Source organism: Scylla paramamosain, chromosome 11 (assembly GCF_035594125.1).
Source record: "Scylla paramamosain isolate STU-SP2022 chromosome 11, ASM3559412v1, whole genome shotgun sequence".
NCBI lineage: Eukaryota > Metazoa > Arthropoda > Malacostraca > Decapoda > Portunidae > Scylla > Scylla paramamosain.
The window spans coordinates 28,418,523-28,438,439 of record NC_087161.1 but is presented as its reverse complement, the minus strand read 5'-3'; the positions used below and the strand labels follow the sequence as shown (position 1 = coordinate 28,438,439).

Sequence of the window (19,917 nt, the reverse complement as noted above, 5' to 3'; positions counted from 1 at the left end):
GAAGATTCTTAAACATCTATCACTTCACAACTTTCTATCTGATCGCCAGTATGGGTTCCGTCAAGGCCGCTCTACTGGTGATCTGGCTTTCCTTACTGAGTCTTGGTCATCCTCTTGTAGAGATTTTGGTGAAACTTTTGCTGTTGCCATGGACATATCAAAAGCTTTTTGATAGAGTCTGGCACAAAGCTTTGATTTCCAAACTACCCTCCTACGGTTTCTATCCTTCTCTCTGTAACTTCATCTCAAGTTTCCTTTCTGACCGCTCTATTGCTGCTGTGGTAGACGGTCACTGTTCTTCTCCTAAATCTATTAACAGTGGTGTTCCTCAGGGTTCTGTCCTGTCACCCACTCTCTTCTTATTATTCATTAATGATCTTCTAAACCAAACTTCTTGTCCTATCCACTCCTACGCTGATGATACCACCCTGCACTTTTCCACGTCTTTTCATAGATGTCCAACCCTTCAGGAGGTAAACATATCACGCAGGGAAGCCACAGAACGCTTGACTTCTGATCTTTCTAAAATTTCTGATTGGGGCAGAGCAAACTTGGTATTGTTCAATGCCTCTAAAACTCAATTCCTCCATCTATCAACTCGACACAACCTTCCAGACAACTATCCCCTCTTCTTCAATGACACTCAACTGCCCCCCTCTTCTACACTGAACATCCTCGGTCTGTCCTTTACTTATGATCTGAACTGGAAACTTCACATCTCATCTCTAGCTAGAACAGCTTCTATGAAGTTAGGTGTTCTGAGACGTCTCCGCCAGTTTTTCTCACCCCCCTCCGCTACTAACTCTGTACAAGGGCCTTATCCGTCCATGTATGGAGTATGGTTCACATGTCTGGGGGGGTTCCACTCATACTGCTCTTCTAGACAGGATGGAATTAAAAGCTTTTCGTCTCATCAACTCCTCTCCTCTAACTGACTGTCTTCAGCTTCTCTCTCACCGCCGCAATGTTGCATATCTAGCTGTCTTCTACCGCTATTTTCATGCTAACTGCTCTTCTGATCTTGCTAACTGCATGCCTCCCCGCCTTCCGCGGCCTCGCTGCACAAGATTTTCTTCTTTCTCTCACCCCTATTCTGTCCACCTCTCTAACGCAAGAGTATTCTCAATCATTCATCCCTTTCTCTGGTAAACTCTGGAACTCCCTGCCTGCTTCTGTATTTCCACCTTCCCATGACTTGAATTCCTTCAAGAGGGAGGTTTCAAGACACTTATTCATCAATTTTTGACCACTGCTTTGACCCTTTTATGGGACTGGCATTTCAGTGGACTTTTTTTTTTTATTAGATTTTTGTTGCCCTTGGCCAGTATCCTTTCTACATAAAAAAAAAAAAAAAAAGTGACTGCGTAGCGTTTCCTGCAGCAACCCATTGAAGTTTGTGATTGAACCTCTGCTGATTCCATTCAGATTGAGTCTTATTCATTCATGGCAGGGCAGGAAGAGCGTTATATGCTGTTATTTTCCCTTTCATTACACACGCAGGCTAAATGTGGAAAAAAAAAAAAAACGCTCGTGTGAAGACATGCTTTCTTTCTTGCACGGGAATTCTACCTGTAAGTGTTTGTAATTTACTTTTATATCCACTAATACATTCGTGCAAAGCATGAAGTGCATTTACTTGTGGCAGTGAGCAGCCGGTGCGCGGTGGGAGGCGGTCGTCATTTGTTCCAATGTTTACATCGGGCGGCGCCTCAGCTGGTCACTGCTCAGCATGGCCTCGCTTCGCTGTGCTCACTTAATCTTCCAGAAAAATGTGTTTTCAGTGAGAACTTTCAGAATTTCCCAAAGAACTTTATGGACGTTAAGTAGACGTGGATGGGTGGCGCGGTTAGGAGCATGGCGTGATTTGCCCGGCGTGAGGCCCTGCAGTTCAGACAGCAGCAAGCCTAGGCAGCATAGCCTGGCAGAAGAACTGCTGGCCTCCAAGGTGACGCAGGGACAGGACAGCCAGGAGGGGCACGGAGAACAATCTAGCGAGAAGACTCAACAGGAACGAGAGAAAACCTACAGGACTCTAAAGTATTCCTTCATAGCCTTTGGCGCCATGATGACTAGCATGGGCGGCTTCCTCATCTGGTCCTGGGGTGAGTACCTTGAGGGCACCACAAACACACACACACACACACACACACACACACACACACTAAGCATATATTATTAATGGGTAAAAGTACAATGTTAATATTTAATATATCTTTTCACATTGCATAAGTTTGGGATTCTGCTGGAAAGAGAATATTGGAGATGGGGGAAGGAAATGTCACCTTATCACTGACTGGTTTAAGTTCATAGTGCTGGCCATCAGGCTGTGGCACTCATGGAGAATTAGGGTCCCAGGTTGGCTGAGCCCGTGGCCTGCTGGTATGAGTTGCCTCCCCCTCCAGACAAGAGATATGATAACTTCCAGGTTATGAGACATGCAAATCGTGTGTGTGTGTGTGTGTGTGTGTGTGTGTGTGTGTGTGTGTGTGTGTGTTCTAAGGAAGTGCACATGGCATAGACTTATTGTAAAGAATAATTATCAAAACAAGTGTCATCAAACAACTGAAGTATTTATGATATTCAAGCTTTATTACACAGAAATTTAGTCTCCTCTTTTGGTGTTCCAGCCAGGATTTAAACTGTGGCGTACAGATTTATAGCCAAGCCACTTTGCCATGGATCCTCATTCCTTTCAGTGTAGTTGTATTAATTTCAAGATTAAACAGTTTTCTTCTGATTAATTCTAATGTTTTGAATTGTTGTGATTACCACTTCTCAAAAAAATCACTTCTATTTTAGCTGAGATGATAGGTTGGGCTTGTCACAGTTGGGTCTGCCACTTGCCACATCTCACCTAAACTCCAGCATGTAATGTCCCATAATTGTCACTCAGAGTTCCCTCCTGATGAGTGCTAGATTGCCTCACAGTGCACATGCAACTGACGCATATGACAGGAGAAGGTTGAAGCTTTTCTCCAGCAGTTATGACGTCCATCTGGTGGTGATGTCATGCTGCACTTCTGTTTCTTTAATGACAAATGTTAGAAAACCTCACAGAACTTTTCTTTTCATTCCAAGGTTCATTAATACAAAGGCACAACACTGTTACTACCAGATTGCTTCTTTATGAAAAAAAATGTAATAGAAAAGTTGTGGTCAATGTCTTGTCCTCACTCACTCAGTTGTATTATTTCTATACTATTTTGAAATTTATTTACATTTTGTTATCTAGTATCTTTGGTAGTGATGTGTGAAAAAATGTATGAAAATAGATTAATGATGTAGAGATTTGAGACAAACATAGTTGCACACACACACACACACACACACACACACAAACCGTGATGAAATTCTATTTAAATGTAGGCAATAACTTGCTGCATTTAGTAAGTTTTCCCAACAACTTCAGGTGGTCCAAATGTTGACCAGGATGGCAACATTATACCAGATGAGTTCTCAAACATGAACCTGCCAATGCAGTACCTCTGTCGCACTTGGAAGGGAATGCACGAGGTCAACAAGATGATCCAAGAGCCGTCACGGGAGAAGCTGCTGCCGGACCCACTGAAGGAGCCGTACATCCAGCCCCCATACACTCTGGTGATGGAGCTGCGGGATGTGCTGGTGCACCCCGAGTGGACGGTGGGTTTAGCCTGTGGTGGCACTAAGGTCCATGTGAGACAGGTAGCCCACTGCAGGCCTTGCCACTAGGTACTTACCTCGGGTTAGCTTGGGATAGAGTAGGGTAAGGTACGACAGAGTAGAGACAGGCCATTATTAATACTATACTTTTTGGGTAACTTAGATATGAACATGCATAAATAACTAGATTATAAATACAAATATAAAAAGAAAAGAAAAAGGAAAGAATAAATTATATAATAGGAATTAAAATATAATGGAGGACAGTAATTGGAATGGGTTATTGAAGATGCAGATGATTAGATAAATAGCTTAGTGTCTGGTACTGATGAATAATGCCTTGTTGTCTTTCCCAGTATGAAACAGGATGGAGATTCAAGAAACGGCCTGGAGTTGAGTTTTTGCTTCACCATTGTGCTCCCCCACTCTTTGAGATTGTCATTTACACCAACGAACAGGGATTTGTGAGTATGTCATCCTTACTAGTGCTCCACATTCACCTCACAACCCTGCCACCCTGCCTCACACACCCTTCAACCTTGCCACCTTGCCTCTCACCACAACCATGCCACCCTGCCTCACACCACAATCCTGCCATCCTGACTCACACATCCCACAACCCTGCCACCCTTCCTCACACACCCTTCAACCTTGCCACTTTGCCTCACACCACAACCATGCCACCCTGCCTCACACCACAACCCTGCCATCCTGACTCACACACCCCACAACCCTGCCACCCTACTCCCACAGCTCTTACCCTGCCTCATACACCCTAGCACTCTGCCACTTGTATATTGTTGCACCACTTTATTTTCAGTTCAAGGCATACTACTATAACTCAGTGGTGTGCATTGGGCCACCAAGTTTTTCCCCATTTTCAGTTTGAGAATGTCTTTTGCTGCAACCGTGAAGTGTTGTACTGTTGAGCTTGCACATGAGTGACATACAAGGGATGCCTCCTTATAGGGTCATTGGTGCATCCTTTACAAAATCAGGTTCCTTGCACTTGTTCATGGAAGCAAAGCCATGTGTGTTTGAGATGAGTCTATTTATTTGTTTTGTGTGTATTCTCCCTCCAGACGGCATTCCCTCTCATTGATCATCTGGATCCCAACAACTACATCTGGTACCGCCTCTTCAAGGACTCCACTCGCTATGTTGATGGCAAACACATCAAAGATCTCAACTGTCTCAACCGAGATCTTAACAAGGTTAGTTTGTGTAAAATAGTAAACTATAAAGGATATCCCATGAGTTGAGGTACATGTACATACAAGTCATTGTAAGTTAAAAATACTCTATACACATGTATTACTTTATGCTTTATTTTGTGGAAACACACTTGAGTGGTGGGAGATCCAAGTGATGGTAGTGTTATCAGTCACTTATTTGCACATAGTAGGCAATTTTATCTACAGAAAACAGTGATTCAATAGATTCAACCCTTGCTTGCTAAGTAAAGAAAATGTACTAGTAACACAACAATAATATAGCAATATAAGTACTACACTTCAAATCTACATACCAGTGTGGGACAGCCAGACATCACCAACATCTGACACTCACACTCACCTCACTGCTGTGGAAAGAAAGAAGAAACCTGGTCTTGGTCTCACAAGGTCTGGTCTTTGCTTTGCTCTTGAGGTGCCTGGTCTTGAGTGCAACACTGCATCATTGAATGGAGTGTCATAGTAAAGTGAACTTTGCTCAGTAGTTTTTATGAGTGTAAATTGTTTACCAGTGTTTGCTTTTGTCCATCACAGGTGATCTTTGTGGACTGGGACAGTGATGCTGTCTCAACTCCACCCAATCACCTGAAGATCAAGCGGTGGGATGGAAACATGGAGGACCAATCACTTCTTGATCTTGGGTTCATGTTGCGAAGTAAGTCTCTGTATTTTGTGAACCTTGTGTGTGTGTGTGTGTGTTTTTAATAAGACATGCAACCTGCTTTATGGAAGTGAAGTAATGGGTTGTGTGAGAGTGTAGCTGTTTTTTTTGTCATGATAATAAATGCTCAGTGAGAGTTAAACACCACAGTTGTAAGAGATCAGTACCAATTTAAATGAGAGGGATACTGATGAGGATGAGAGAACTGAAGTGTGCAGGGATGAGGTATGTGGATGAGAGCAGGTATCCTTGTGATCCTATTTTGGGAGTTCCAAGGAAGAAGTACTGTTTGCATAGGTGCATAGATAGTAGATACTGCATTGTGTAATGGACATTGATCAAATAGTGTTGCCAGCACACAGTGTTAGTGCAGGCCAAGAGCTGCAGGGTAAGTGTTAATTTATGGATTTTCTGGTGACAGCCATTGCAGAGTCTGAGGTGAGTGACGTGCGGGAAGTGTTGAATTACTACCGCACCTTTGATGACCCGCTGGCCGCCTTCCGGGAGAACCAGCGCAAGGCCCACGAGCAGGAGCTGGTCCTCAGCCAAAAGGCAGAAGAAGAGCGGCAACAGCGAACCTTTGCAAGTAGTTGGACGCCATCCTTCTTGCGTAGACGCTAGAGTTTCCATCTTCCTTCCATCTTTTGGGTCTTTGATGGCTTCCATTACTGGCTTGGCATCTGGACATTAGTGACACTGAAATAGGTGGGAAAATTACAGCAAGGATGGTCATAGTCTTCACCAAGTTAAGGCAGATTGTGGCTTTACCAAAGATGCATGTGATGGAAAGAAGGAATGTATGGTAGCAGTGGCTGCCTGCTGAGGGTAGGACAAGATGTCAATAGCTGAAATGTGATGGTCAGGAGCAGCCCGGTGTCTCAGTCGCTGCTTCTGAAGGAAATGCAACTACACAGAAAAAAGCAAAAATTTCAAGAGGACTGAGGGAGGAACTCTTCTCTGGGCTGTGGCCTGGAAAAGGTGACAGCATTATCACTCATCAAAGTGTTTGTTCTCCAATGCCTTCCTTTATTCTGATTTTTTTACATTATTAGTTTGCAGACAGTGCACTGTTATCTTTGCTGTACACAAATAGTCCTTGACGATGGCTGGTTCGGTGGAGTCCACTTAGCCATAATTGCTCTCCCTGCGTGGCGGACTTTGCCAACCTGCTGTTGAGCCCAAGCCCCTCCACCTGCAAGGCAGAGGCTATGGTGACGGGCAGGAAGGAAGGAGGGGAAAGTGGAGGGAAAGGTGCACATTTTCTCTCCCATTGTGACTCCCTCCCACCTACCCTCCTCATTTACATTATTTGTAAATAAATGTGTGCTTTATTTTCAGTATTTTATTAAGTTACTGCAATACCATTGTGTGTCATAGAAGTGGATTGAAGACCATGCTCCATTTTCTTAATATCACACTATTAACAAGAGCCTGACACAACAGCTGTTTGGGTTTGAGTCTTCTTGGACAGTGTTTCCTGCTTAAAGCTTTGTATCCTCTTACAGTGTGTCAGGGCTCGTTGTACACTGCCTGCTATTCAGTGATTCATAAATATATAATCAATTAATGCTGGCCAGTGTACTCAAACTCACATGTGGTATTTGTCTATTACTCATGCTCTTATTCACCATACTGTGATATATAGGTAAAGAAGGCTCCTGTTTCCATTTCCTTACAGAATTCATCATGCTACTGTGATGTTGGCATTATCAACCCTTTAACTGCTAATAACACTCAAACATATTTTATTTCAGTAAGTATGGATGATTTTTAATGGGCAGAAATATATCTAGAAGCACCTGAAGGTTCCAGCTTCTCATTCTTCACTTATTGGCTGTGGCACCTTTCAAAATAACTACTTAGTACTTGCATGAGATTGATTTATTAAATGTAAGGAAAACCCAGAGCAGTTAAAGGGCTAAAGCATTAAAAACACAAGAAAACAAGAGAAGCTGCAAGAAGCCATCAGTCCTACATGTGGCAGTACTTCTATGAAACATATCTACCTATTTCCACCTACTGTCACCATCTTTGAATTTCTGTTGTCTTCTTTTAAATCTCAGCACTGACAGTCTGACTACTGAGTCCATTCCATTCATCTACCACTCTTTGAGAAGCAATTCCTTCCTATCTCTTCCTTACATCTAACTTCTGAAGCATTCTGAGACAGGCGGCATGGACCCATCACACTGAATGACTACAAAGGAATGTGATTATAATTTTGTGCCATACTATTTTTTTTTTTTTTTCTGTACTTATGGCTGACTTATATTTAATAGTTTCTCTCAGTTACTCAAATCTAAAGTACTAAGCAGGGTTGAGTAATTCTGGAAGGGTAGTTAGCACTTGTCTTTCAAAATACCATCAGTCTGCAAAACAATATTGTGTCATAAGAGTACCTGGTAAGGACATGGAACAGACATTACTTCTAGTGCAGTCACATCATATTTTTAGGGTGCGCTACTGAATGTTATATTTAGGAAGGCATGGTATTCTTCTCATCACAGATTATATATATATATATATATATATATATATATATATATATATATATATATATATATATATATATATATATATATATATATATATATATATATATATATATAGGGAGTATTGCTATTTGAAAATAATTATTGGCTTTTGAGTATTTTGTGTTACGGAAACTCTCTCTCTTGAAAGAGAAACTGAAATCTTTATTTCATTTAATACCACACAACACGAATCATGAAGTGTGTGTGTGTGTGTGTGTGTGTGTGTGTGCGTGCTACAGAGCGGTTGCTACTCGCGTCTCGCTAGTTCTGTCATTCCCTGGCAGAGGTGGCGGTAGCGGGGCTGGTGCGTGAGGAGGTTACCGGTTCATCATCACGTGGGAAACAGTTCTCACGCTTACAGAACCACGTCACTTGCTGTCTTGCTGTTCCGCTAAGCATCAAAGCATGGCGCGCTGGCGGGGTGGAGAGGGAGTGACTCGGCTGCACACACACACACACACACACCAGCAGGAGTTACACTCTCAAATGTTACAGTGACTAAGTAACATTCCCAGGGTCAGTAACCAGATATGACAAGAAATAGCTGGTTCAAGCTTGATCAAATTAAATTTAAAAAAGAAATAGGAAGGATTTGATTCTCAGATAGAGAGGTGGATGAAAAGATTAGCCGTTTGTTAGTGCCGGGTCATCAGGAAAAAAAAAAAAAACGCAAATTTATTGATGATGATAAGTGGAAATGATAGGTATGTTTCATGCAGAGAATGCCGCTGGTAGGTCTCATGGCTTCTTGCAACTTCCCTTGTTTTCTTATTTGCTTATGCTCTCTATGGCCTTTGGTAAGAGTCCATACGGGTCCTCCAGCAACGTCCTTGCTAGTCTGGTCCTCGCCTGCGTCTTGTGGTGAGAGAAACGGAGCCGGTCCCCAGAACAGAGAGCAAATTACAATGCTTTTCTTTTTTCAAGGCACACGTTGACTTTCAGGGCGAGTGTGGGGTTGCAGGAGTCCTTGAATATTGGATCTTACGTTAGCATTTCTTAGGAATGGTTTTTCATAAGAGGTTTCTTCCAAGGCCACGAAGTGGAATTCTCAAGGGTGTTTCTTTCCTAGTATTGATGAAGAATCCATATTAAACTATCAGTGGAATCATGAAAGGTCTTTTGAAAACCCTAATAACTTTCAGTATATCGATCCTCAATCTTTGAAAGTAGACGAGATAAGACCCGGAAACGTCTGAGAATGCAATCGGTCTGGTGCAGCAAGCCTTGGATCGCTTTGCTGCTGGCATGACTGTGGAGATGCTTCGAATATATGTTCGAGTGCTGAAAACGCTGTTAAACGAGATTTGTCCATCATAACACCAGCTACCACTCACATAACAAAAAGGCAACACTCTTGTGGATGAACGATGGTCTGAGCATAATTTCCGTGCTTACAAAACAGCCATTATTGTATCTTTTTATGGAACACAGTGAATGCAAACCTTAATGTACCTCGGATCAGCATTATCGCGGTAATTGTGCCCGGATCCTCTTCATTGCTAACCATACTGATCGGACGGGAAGTGGTTGTCTTACACACACACACACACACACCATCTGTATCTGGCGAGCGGGAGACAAGTCCTGATTGTGACAGAAAGGACCATATTCTGAAACACTTCTGCGCTGCACCTCCACTGCATTCAATAGTCTCTGGCAGGTTTTTAAGAGTGTTATCAAAATTTCTAAATTATTAACAGGACGAACACCTTTGAGAACCCGGCTAATCATCTCTGTGGCCTTGGAAAAACAGTCGTGGTGAGAGACAAGTGTTTCTGAATATGGGCCGTAGAGATACACCCCACACTGCCACACCGTCACGTCACCTCGCGGCCCAGACAAGGTGAAGGTCAATACGATTACATCACATATTCCATGGAACAAGAAATGGTTCCCACCTTCGTTCCCACACACATCTCATCTCCTTCCCCTCCACCACCTCCATCCATCTCTCGAGCCCCCAACCTCCATCCCTCCCCAGACCACGCACCACTCATCACCCTCATCTGTCTCACCCTCCACTCCCTCCCCCCCACACCAGCCTCATTACCCACGATCCCCAGTAATCAAGGCAGTGTGTGTGTGTGTGTGTGTGTGTGTGTGTGTGTGTATAGTATTTCTCCCGCACCCTCCCTCACCTTTCAACCTTCCTCCTCCTCCACCTCTCCTCTTGCACTTACTCTCCCCTCACTCCACCTCGCTTTCTTTCCTCCCTCTCCCCGCATCTCCCCCAACATTAACTCCCCTCCTCTCATGGTAACTCATTACTCCACCTCCTCCCCAACTCCTCTCCCCTTCTTCCCTCCCTCGTGGCCGTGGGAAGAACTAATTGCAGGAGGGTTCATTAGAAGATACAAGAGGAGGAAGGGAGGGAGGTGGGGTGAATATTAGACCTTGGGGGTGAGGAGATGACCCAGACCTCTTGCCCCCCTCCCCCCCTCCCTCTCTTTGCCCTCACACTCCATTCCATAAATCCAGCACTCCACTGCCTCCTCCTCCTCCTCCTCCTCCTCCTCCTCCTCCTCCTCCTCCTTCTGCATGGCTCAGTGTGTGTTCAGACGTGGATCCTACCGGTGGTTTCGTAGTGTTCCGTGTTCTGCAGTGTGTGTGCGTGTGTGTGTGTGTGTGTTCTCGTGTTCTGATGTATTATTTTTTCCTTTTCTTCCTTCTTATCTCCTTTCTTTCCTTCCTTCATTCATTAACCCGTTTATTTTATTATTTTTTTTTCATGCGTTCTTTTTTTCTTCCTTTATTCGTTCATTCACTCCTTTTCTTGCTTCCGTTCTCCCTTCCTTCCTTTCTTCTTTCCTGCCTTTCTTCCTTCTTTCTTTCCTGCCTTTCTTAATTCCTTCTTTCCTTTATTAATTTCGTCTTTACTTCCCTCCTTCCTTCCTTTAATCATTCGTTCATTAATTCTTCCTTCTTTCTTTTCTGCATTCATTCATTTATTCTTCCTTTCCTCTCTCCCTCACTCCCTTCCTTCCTTTCTTCCTTCCTTTTAATTCTACGGGTGTGTATATCACCCTGCCTTCTTTCCTCTTCTGATGCACTTTCTCTCTCTCTCTCTCTCTCTCTCTCTCTCTCTCTCTCTCTCTCTCTCTCTCTCTCTCTCTCTCTCTCTCTCTCTCTCTCTCTACTGTAGTGCGCAACCCATCTTTTATAAGTACAAGTATTTTAGGTGAAAAAAAAAGTGAAGAGCGACACAGTACGAGGAAGAGGAGGAGGAGGAGGAAGAGGAGGAGGAAGAAGGAAGGAAAAAAAAGGTCAAAGGTTGAGGGTGAGGGGACGATAGCTAGGGAGGGAAAGAGGAAAAAGGGAAAAAAAGGGAAATCAACACGCAAAGGGAAACAACAAAGCGTCGACTATATTTTGTGGCTTCCCTTCCGTTTTCCCCTTTCTTCCCTTTCCTCCCTTCCTTCCCTTTCCTTCCCTTGCTCCTTCGTCGCACAAGGTAACTTTTCACTCGCAGTCTTTGCACTGTGCTCCGCCCTGCCCGCGCATGTGAGGCGTTGCGTGCCTGAAGTGATCTGCGGGGCGCGGCGTGGCGTGAGACAGTGACCCGAATATTGAAACGCTTTCTTCTCTCATCAGTACGATTTTCAAGGGCCACAGAGATAATTGACGGGGTTCTAAAGAGTGTTTCTCTGGTTATTAATGTAAAACTCTTGTTAATCACTAGAACCATAAAAAAACATCCTCAAAAACCCGTGTAACTTGAACCACAGCCTTTGAAAAGTAGTCGAGGTGCCGGCGGAAGTGTTTCAGAATATGGTCTCGTGACCCTTGTATTGGAACGACGTGCTCTCTCATTAGGGTTACTTATCAATGACTATAGAGATGATATGCAAGATTCTTATGGGTGTTTTCTTTAATAATGATGCAGAAGTCTTGTTAAACTATTATCATGGCCATAAAAACACTCTTGAAATCCCTAACGGCTGCTACTAAAGCGTGTTAAAATGAACCTTTGATAAGACACCGAAAGGTTTAAGAATACGAACACGTACAAACTCGTGTATGCCTGAAGCTCTTTGTTCTCCCATCACTGCGATCCTCAAAGGCCACAGAGTTGATTAATCGGACTTTCATTGATGTTTTCCAGTAATGGTGCAGACTTGGCACTAAAACTGTCACTGGAATTATAAAAACACCCTTGAAAGCCCCGACAACTTCCATTAAAGCCTGTTAAATGTAGAGGATGAGACACTTGCGAACTGCGTGTCCCCTCCCTCCTCCCACAGTTCGCTGCACGAGTTTCTGCTTACTTTCACCACTGTGCTGTTTCTCTCAATGCAAGACGTAACCAGTGCCTTCGCACAGTGCATCCTTGTATCTTTTCTCCTCCCCTTCCTGCCCCACTCCCTTCCTTCCTCCCTCCCCTCTTCCTTCTTTCGTTGCTTCACTGCTACACCAATTTATAAAGGCGTTTTTTATGATTCTAGTGACAGATTAACAACATTTCTACATTAATAACAGGAAAATACTCTTGAAAATCCAGCTGATCAACTCTGGGGCCTTTGGAAATGTCGTGGTGAGAGAACTCAGCGTCTCTGAATACGGGGCTGTTTCTGGCGCTGTAGGTAAGGTGTTCGCGGCGTGAGTGACTAGCGGCGCTCCTCAGCCCTGCAGACGTCACGGCCAGCGGATGACAGGACGCCGCACCGCCATGCTTGAACACAGCAGCAGAGAGTAACCGTGCGTGTGTATGTGTGTGTGTGTGTGTGTGTCCTTCATGATGGTGGACGCCAGAAACAGCACGGCACAGGCCCACCCATCCCAAGGTGCCGTAAGCACCCAACGAGGAAAGCCATCATCATCGTCATCATCGTTGCCAGCAGAGTATGAATGGCCAAGAATGCAGCGCCCACACCACCACGGTCGTCTGCTGGCTGTTTTCACGGTGGTATGTATGCGTGTTTCGGTGTGTATGTATGTGTGTGTATGCAGTATGTATATATGTATGTTTACCACTCCGTAGCCCTCACCTATGCCCCTCACACCTCTCTCCTCCCGTTTAGGTAAGGTCATACTAGGTTAGGTTAGGTTAGGTCAGATTAGGTTATGTTAGGTTAAGTTAGCTTGAGTTTGGTTAAGCCAGGTTAGGTTAGATTATATCAGTTTAAACTCTATTAGGCTTCATTAGCTTATATTAGGTTTGGGTTAGGTCACGTTAAGTTAGGTTGGATTGCTTACATTAGGTCAGATTAGGTCAGGTTAGTTAAGTATTACAACCACCTAAGTTTGATTCCACCAGAAGTCCATCCGTCTCTTAATTACAGGTTAGGCTAGGATCAGATTAGGTTAGGTCATATTAGCTAAGCATTACAACCACTTAAGTTTGATTCCACCAGAATTCCGCTCCTTCCACGGGGGTGTGGAGCGTGGGCAGGTAAGTGTGTGTAGGCCCAAGGTGGAGGGTGTGTATGGGAGGCAGAGGTGACGACCAAGGTGAAGGACAGGTGTGTGTGTGTGTGTGTGTGTGTGTTAACCTACTTCTATTTCTATGTACATATATTGAGTTAAACTTTTGATATTCTTGTCATTTTAACGCCAAAGTGAAACACACACACACACACATACACACACACACACACACCTAGAAACATATGTACTGTTCAAGTCTTTCTGGTAACGACGCTTCTTTCTATCAGTCTCGTGGGCCGCGAAGCCTCCACGCTGCTGGCTACTGTTACGTCTACTACAACCGTGATTTTGGCCTGTTACTGCTGCGTGGGTTGTCTGTCAGTGTTGTGTACCCTGTCACGTCTACTACAACCGTGCTTTTTAGTTTACTACTGTTGCGTGGGTCGTATCTCAGTGTTGTTTACCCGATACGTCTACTACAACCGTGATTTTAGTCGAGTGCTGATCCCTAACGCCCATACTCTAAAACACTCTTGTGCTGCACCTCCACTAAATACAAAAGACTCTAATTGAAGCTGCACGAGGGATTTTAAGGGTGTTTTTATAGTTCCAGCGACAGATTACCAAGATTTCTACATTATCAACAGGACGAAGACTACTGAGAACTCGGCTAATCATCTCCGTGGTCTTTGGAATTAGCCGTGGTGAGAGAGCAAAGCGTTTCTGTATACAGGCTTCAGTCGCCTCTCGTCGTGTGCCAAATGCGTAGGTGCAGGCGTGGGGTGGACTAGGGGAGGGTTTGCTACATTTGAGCGTATGTTTTCTCAAGGTCATTGGTGGGTCGTGGGGTCATGAGTGGTGTGTTGGGGTGCACGGCGTTCCCACCACCATATACCATATACCACCACCACCATATATATCGTACATCCCAAGGCTGAGGCGTGGCGGGGCGAGTGTGTTATTTTTTTACGCGAGTTACAAAGTGGTGGAGAGCGGGGAGGGCAGAGATGGGGCCTGAGTGGGGTGAGTGACAGCAGGAAGCATAGCAGGCAAGGTGAAAAAGTGTTCTGTTTTGTTCAATGACGCACCTGGTTGACGGGAGGGACAGTTTTGTTATTGGTTTAGTTCATCGACAGGATAAACTGTGAAAATCAGTTCTGTCTTGGATTTTGTCCATTAAGGTCGTATAAGGTTACACAGATGAAGAAAAACAAACGTACTCGTATCAGCAATCAAAAGGTTAACTTAGGACTGTTCGTACGTGGGATCGGAGGAAGTGCTTTTGACGTGAACTGACTCTACCTGCAACCCTTTCAAAGAATAACTGAAATGAAGAACAGACGCCTCGGAGTAAAACTTTAAGGCGCTTGATTAATTTGCAGTGGAGACAATCTGTTCTTTCCCTGGCGAACGTGGTTCTATGCGGTTCTCTGAGTTATCACGAGAATCAATGAGGCTGCGATATGCGGGCCTGATGGCAGCAGCCTTGTCCCGCGTGTTACCAAGGCGTGAACACTGCGCAAGACTATGGTATTTCTTAAACACTTCAATACTTTACCTTTCCTACGTTTCACAACCTCTTATGGAAATTATTGGAATTCTCTAAAGTGTTTTCATAATTATACTGAAAATTCAACAAGGTTTCTGCACCGTTAACTGGAAAATTACCAGTGAGAACCTGACTTAGCACCTCTGGGACCTTTGAAAATAGGACCACTGTGCCGCACCTTCACCTCTTTCAAAAGCCTCTACATAGTTGAAGTTACTCTACTTTTTAAGGCATTTTTTTTTTTTTTATGGTTCTAGTGACACATTAACGAAATTTCTACGTTATTAACAGGAGAAACATTTTTGGGAATCCTGCTAATCATCTCTGTGGCCTTTGAAAAGAATCATGACGAGAGAGCAAAGCGTTTCAGAACACGGACCATGAGTCTTAGAGCTTACAGTAGAGCGTTTCAGAACACGGACCATGAGTCTTAGAGCTTACAGTAGAGCGTTTCAGAACACGGACCATGAGTCTTAGAGCTTACAGTAGAGCGTTTCAGAACACGGACCATGAGTCTTAGAGCTTACAGTAGAGCGTTTCGGAACACGGACCCCGGAGCAGTGCATGAGTTCGGGCCACTGGCAGAGCTCGAGAAAATAACACCCAAGATTTCTATCCACGTAAAGGGGTTGATTTAATTGGTCTTGGGAAACTCACATCAAGTAACCCACCGTGGGAAGACTGAAAGTACCTTGACAATCCAGGCAAGGCTCGGAGTTTGGGAACATTCTGGGATCTGTTAATTAAGGACGATTCTCAAAGACCGCAAAGATGATTAGCTACGTTCTCACAAGTGTTCTTGTTACCAGTGATGATGAAGGATTCTGATCAATTTACTAGTATTGCCGGATTCATGAAAACATCCTGAAAGCCACCGGTGATTGCTTGGCTGGCTGACTGACTGACTGACTGATCGACTGACTGATCGACTGACTCTGATTGATTGACTGAATGACTGAGTGATTAAATGACTCTCTCTCTCTCTCTCTCTCTCTCTCTCTCTCTCTCTCTCTCTCTCTCTCTCTCTCTCTCTCTCTGAACACGTTGCGGCGTCAGACACTGCTGCCATATGAGCTGCTCGTCCCGCTCCCCTCACGCTGCCGCAGGAACCACACGAAGCAACGCTTGGTGGCGCGTACAGGCATTGGCGATTCCGGTAAAAGTAAGTGCTTGTGTAACGAACATTTGCACAAGAGATGACGATTAACCATGAGGAGTTTAGCAAAATCGTGAGAGTAGTTAAATCATCTCACATTATTTTTTCTTTCTTTATTTTTTTAGGGACTCCCATCTCTATTGGCATTCAATTCGTTCTTTTGTTGCCCTAGGCCAATGTCCTCTTACATAAAAAAAAAAAGGGTGCCCAGATGACACCCTCAGAGGCACACTGCACTCAGCCAGCGCCAGACTTATCACGAAAACTGACGAACAGCCTGCGGAGACTTAGTTGAAACATGGCACCCAAACACCGCAGACTTATTCCACGATGAAACTTGCACCGTATCTTAAACCTTTGCTGCTTAGCCTGATTCTCGCCTCCTCCTCCCTCAATTCAGTTAAAATCCGTAGAATACTATTTTTTTGGAGCCCTGCGGACATAATCTGAGCTGAAATACTGGCACGCTATCTCAAATTTACTAAAAATTATTTCCGTGATTTGTGTGTCCTTGCCGTCGATCATTTTGCGTCCCTCCGCCTGCTGACTGACTGACTAACTGACTGACTGCTTGTGTGAAGAAACCTTGTGTGTCCTGGTCTGATGCGTGTGTGTGTGTGTGTGTGTGTGTGTGTGTGTGTGTGAGTGTGAGTCTCTCTCTCTCTCTCTCTCTCTCTCTCTCTCTCTCTCTCTCTCTCTCTCTCTCTCTCTCTCTCTCTCTCTCTCTCTTTCCCTGTCAAGCACCACTGAACACTCCCCACTCCTCGGTCTCCACTCACGGCGCCCCTTGGCTGTCTGCAGGTGGTGTTGTGGTCTGCGGGGCCTGCGGCGGCGGACGGACAGGACGAGGCGGAGGTGGCGGGGCAGCTGCACCTCAGAGTGTCCAGCTTCATTAACGTGGGAGGGCAGGTGGCGGGAGGCGGGTGCTGCCTCCAGCCTGGACGACCCCTGGCATGCAGCCCTCTCTGCCGCACCTTTTTCAGGTAAGGGATGGCTCCTCTACTGCGACCACCACCTCCACTACCTCTTTCCCTATCGCCGTCTCTCTATAGTGAGGTGCTGGCGCCATGTACGAGTCTCCTCCAGTTCCATCTTCCTCTGTGCCTCCCATCCTTTGTATCTCTACTGCAATTCCATCCCTTCATCTCACTCTCTGTCTTCCCCTCGATCTTCTTCCCTCAGCTGGTTTTCTTCAGGCTTTTTTAATCGGTTCCTGGTCTTCTCTTCTTACTACGTGACCAGACAGTCTATTTTTTCTTATCATTTCCGTTATGTATTCCTCTCCTGCTCTCCATCTCATTTCTTCATTTCATTACTATGCCTACACACACACACACACACACACACACACACACACACACACACACACACACCATAAAGTAGCGTGTAATGGAGCAGTTTGCGTCAGTTATGTCAAAGTAATGTCCATGTGAATGAGGCAGAATTCCCACTGATCGCCAGAAATAGTGGACTTCCTCAAGCCAGAGAGCGTGGGATTTGCACCTGTGTGTGTGTGTGTGTGTGTGTGTGTGTGTGTGTGTGTGTGTGTGTGTGTGTGTGTGTGTGTGTGTGTGGAGTTTCGCAAGACAACACTAAGAATAAATGAAGACTTGTCCTTGTCCCCACAGAGTGTGCCTGAGCCACGCCCCCCGCAGCGGCCCGGTGAAGATGGGGGAGCCGAAGACCAGGACGGGGGCATTAGGGGCGTGTCCCTTGGGCCTGCTGGTGACGCGAGTGGTGGCCAATGGGAGTCTAGCGGCACGAGATCAAGGGGTGCTGGACATGGCCTTTCCTTTCACGCAGCAGTGGCCGGTGAGTGGCTGGGAGGGACGCAGGGGCAGGAGAGGGAGTGATAAGGGGCGTGAGTGGCTGGGATCCTGGGAGGCGGGCAGGGAGTAGAGGAAGATGTAAGGGGCGTGGGCAGCAGAAGGGAGTGTTGTCTAGGGTGTGGTATGCAAGAAATGGAAGCTGGATGCAGGGTCTTCTGAAAAAGCTTTGCTCTCTCGTCACGACCAATTTTAAAGGCCAAAGAAATGATTAGCCGGGTCCTCAAGAGTGTTTCTCCTTTTCATACTGTATAAATCTTGTTAATCTGTCACTACAACCACAAAAAAAAAAAAAATGTAAAAACCCGTGTGACTTCAACTAGTCTTTGAAAGTAGTGGAGGTGCAGCGCAGAAGTGTTTCAGAATGTGGTCCGTAGATGGTTTGGGTACAGTTAGGTTCGTGAAGTTAAATTAAGATGTCTGAAAGATGAATGACGAATGTATAGTGAGTTGTAAGTGCTTGTGGTGAGTGGTGAGTGGTAGTGCGTGGCCGTGTGTGAATGGTGACGAGGAGGAGAAAGAAGGGAGGGCTGCAGACACTTTACAGAGGAGTGTGGTGGTGATGGTGGTGGTGGTGGTGGTGGGGTGTGCATGTCTCGATCGAATATTTGGGCTGTCATAAACGTGTGGCTTCTTTCTGAACAGGGGGACTTCAAGCTGATCCTGGAGGCGTGGCATGACGTGACGGGCCAGCTATTCAGGGCGCCGCGGCCTGGGAAGGAGAGAGGTGAGTGCTGGATTGGTTGTATTTAGACCCGTATTCTGAAAGATTTCTGGCCGCACCGCCACTAATTGAACTGACACGGGTTTTTAAAGATGTTTTTTTTATGGCTCCAGTGAGAGATTAATAACATTTCTACATGATTAGTAGGAAAAACACTCTTGAGAACCCGGCTAATCACCTCTGTGGCCTTTGAAAACAATCGTGGTGAGAAAGCAAAGCGTTTCTGAATACGGGCCTAATTGAGGTGCTGTAGTGAGGTGTGAGAGAAAAAAATATGTAGTTAGCGAGTTCAGAAGAGCACAAATCATGGAAATAGCTGTAGCAGTGTCGTAACCAAAGGAACACCAAGAGATGAAACACAATGAAACGCTTTGTGTGATATGCGCGTGTGCTGGGATGCTAGGGGAGTGTTTTGCCACCTACAGTGTCTTCCACAGGCGGCCAGCTGATCGCCCGCCACATCGCCCACCACCACCAGGAGGGAGGCCGCCCATGGTCCTTCCACGCCCACGCCAACGCCCACACCGGCCTACGTTATGCCCTCAAGGTGACCTGCACGGCGCCCCATCACGGTCCTGACTGCTCCGAGGTGGGTGACGGACTGGGCTGAGTTAGGTTAGATTTGGTTAGGTTAGGTTTGGGTCAGGTTAGGTCAGGTTAGCTTTGGTTTGGATAGGTTAGATTTGGCTTGTTGATGTTGTTGTTGTTATTGTTTTTATTACTATGATTCATTAATTCATTTTATTATATTTCATACATTTCTTTATTATTTTTGCCATAATTTTGATGCAAAGCGTTCATAACGGTCAACATACATTACAAATCTAGCACGAAAATAAGCACACGACATGTCCTGAAGTAGTATTGCACGTGGGTGTGGTGGTGGTGTCGGGTGGTGATGGAGACAATGGTGGGGGAAGGGGGATGGGGGACAGAGTCGCGCCATAGCCTAAGGACACACCCTCAGGGGACGCGGGCCTGGGGCTGGACTTACTATAGTGAAACTTTCTCCTGCAGTATATTTCTACATGGTCTGTTCGGACCAGATTAGGACCAGATTCTGAAACACTTCCTCGCCGCACCTCCGCTACTTTCAAAATGCTCTTATAGTTGAATGTACACGGGTTTTTAAGTGTGTTTTTACGGTTCTAGTGACAAGTTGTTGAGGTTTCTACATTATTAACATGAACAGCACTCTTGAGAACCCGGGTAATCATCTCTGTGGCCTT

At 45.2% G+C, this 19,917-nt stretch overlaps 2 protein-coding genes across 2 annotated transcripts in view; both read left to right on the top strand.

Moving 5' to 3' along the window:
• The first annotated feature begins 1,672 nt into the window (after positions 1-1,672).
• Positions 1,673-6,867, top strand: LOC135105209 (mitochondrial import inner membrane translocase subunit TIM50-C-like). Its single transcript, XM_064013316.1, has 6 exons — positions 1,673-2,102; positions 3,410-3,642; positions 3,999-4,106; positions 4,725-4,856; positions 5,409-5,529; positions 5,957-6,867. The coding sequence occupies exons 1-6, from the start codon at positions 1,730-1,732 to the stop codon at positions 6,154-6,156; spliced, it is 1,167 nt and encodes a 388-aa protein (XP_063869386.1). The 5' UTR covers positions 1,673-1,729; the 3' UTR covers positions 6,157-6,867.
• Positions 6,868-11,320: 4,453 nt separating this feature from the next.
• The window catches only part of LOC135105208 (mucin-5AC-like), a 20,150-nt gene continuing 11,553 nt past the window's right edge, over positions 11,321-19,917 (top strand). The window contains exons 1-5 of the mRNA XM_064013315.1: positions 11,321-12,972; positions 16,940-17,121; positions 17,767-17,950; positions 18,610-18,691; positions 19,126-19,277. Coding sequence (XP_063869385.1) covers positions 12,775-12,972; positions 16,940-17,121; positions 17,767-17,950; positions 18,610-18,691; positions 19,126-19,277 — 798 coding nt within the window. The 5' untranslated portion in view covers positions 11,321-12,774. The remainder of the gene's footprint in view (positions 12,973-16,939; positions 17,122-17,766; positions 17,951-18,609; positions 18,692-19,125; positions 19,278-19,917) is intronic.

What these genes read in the sequence shown, in the direction of transcription:
- LOC135105209 (XM_064013316.1), top strand. Translation starts at nt 1,730, where the DNA reads ATGGCCTCGCTTCGCTGTGCTCACTTAATCTTCCAGAAAAATGTGTTT. An exon ending in TCAACCGAGATCTTAACAAG is followed by an intron (nt 4,857 to 5,408) that starts GTTAGTTTGTGT and finishes TGTCCATCACAG; the next exon opens with GTGATCTTTGTGGACTGGGA. An exon ending in TCTTGGGTTCATGTTGCGAA is followed by an intron (nt 5,530 to 5,956) that starts GTAAGTCTCTGT and finishes TTCTGGTGACAG; the next exon opens with CCATTGCAGAGTCTGAGGTG.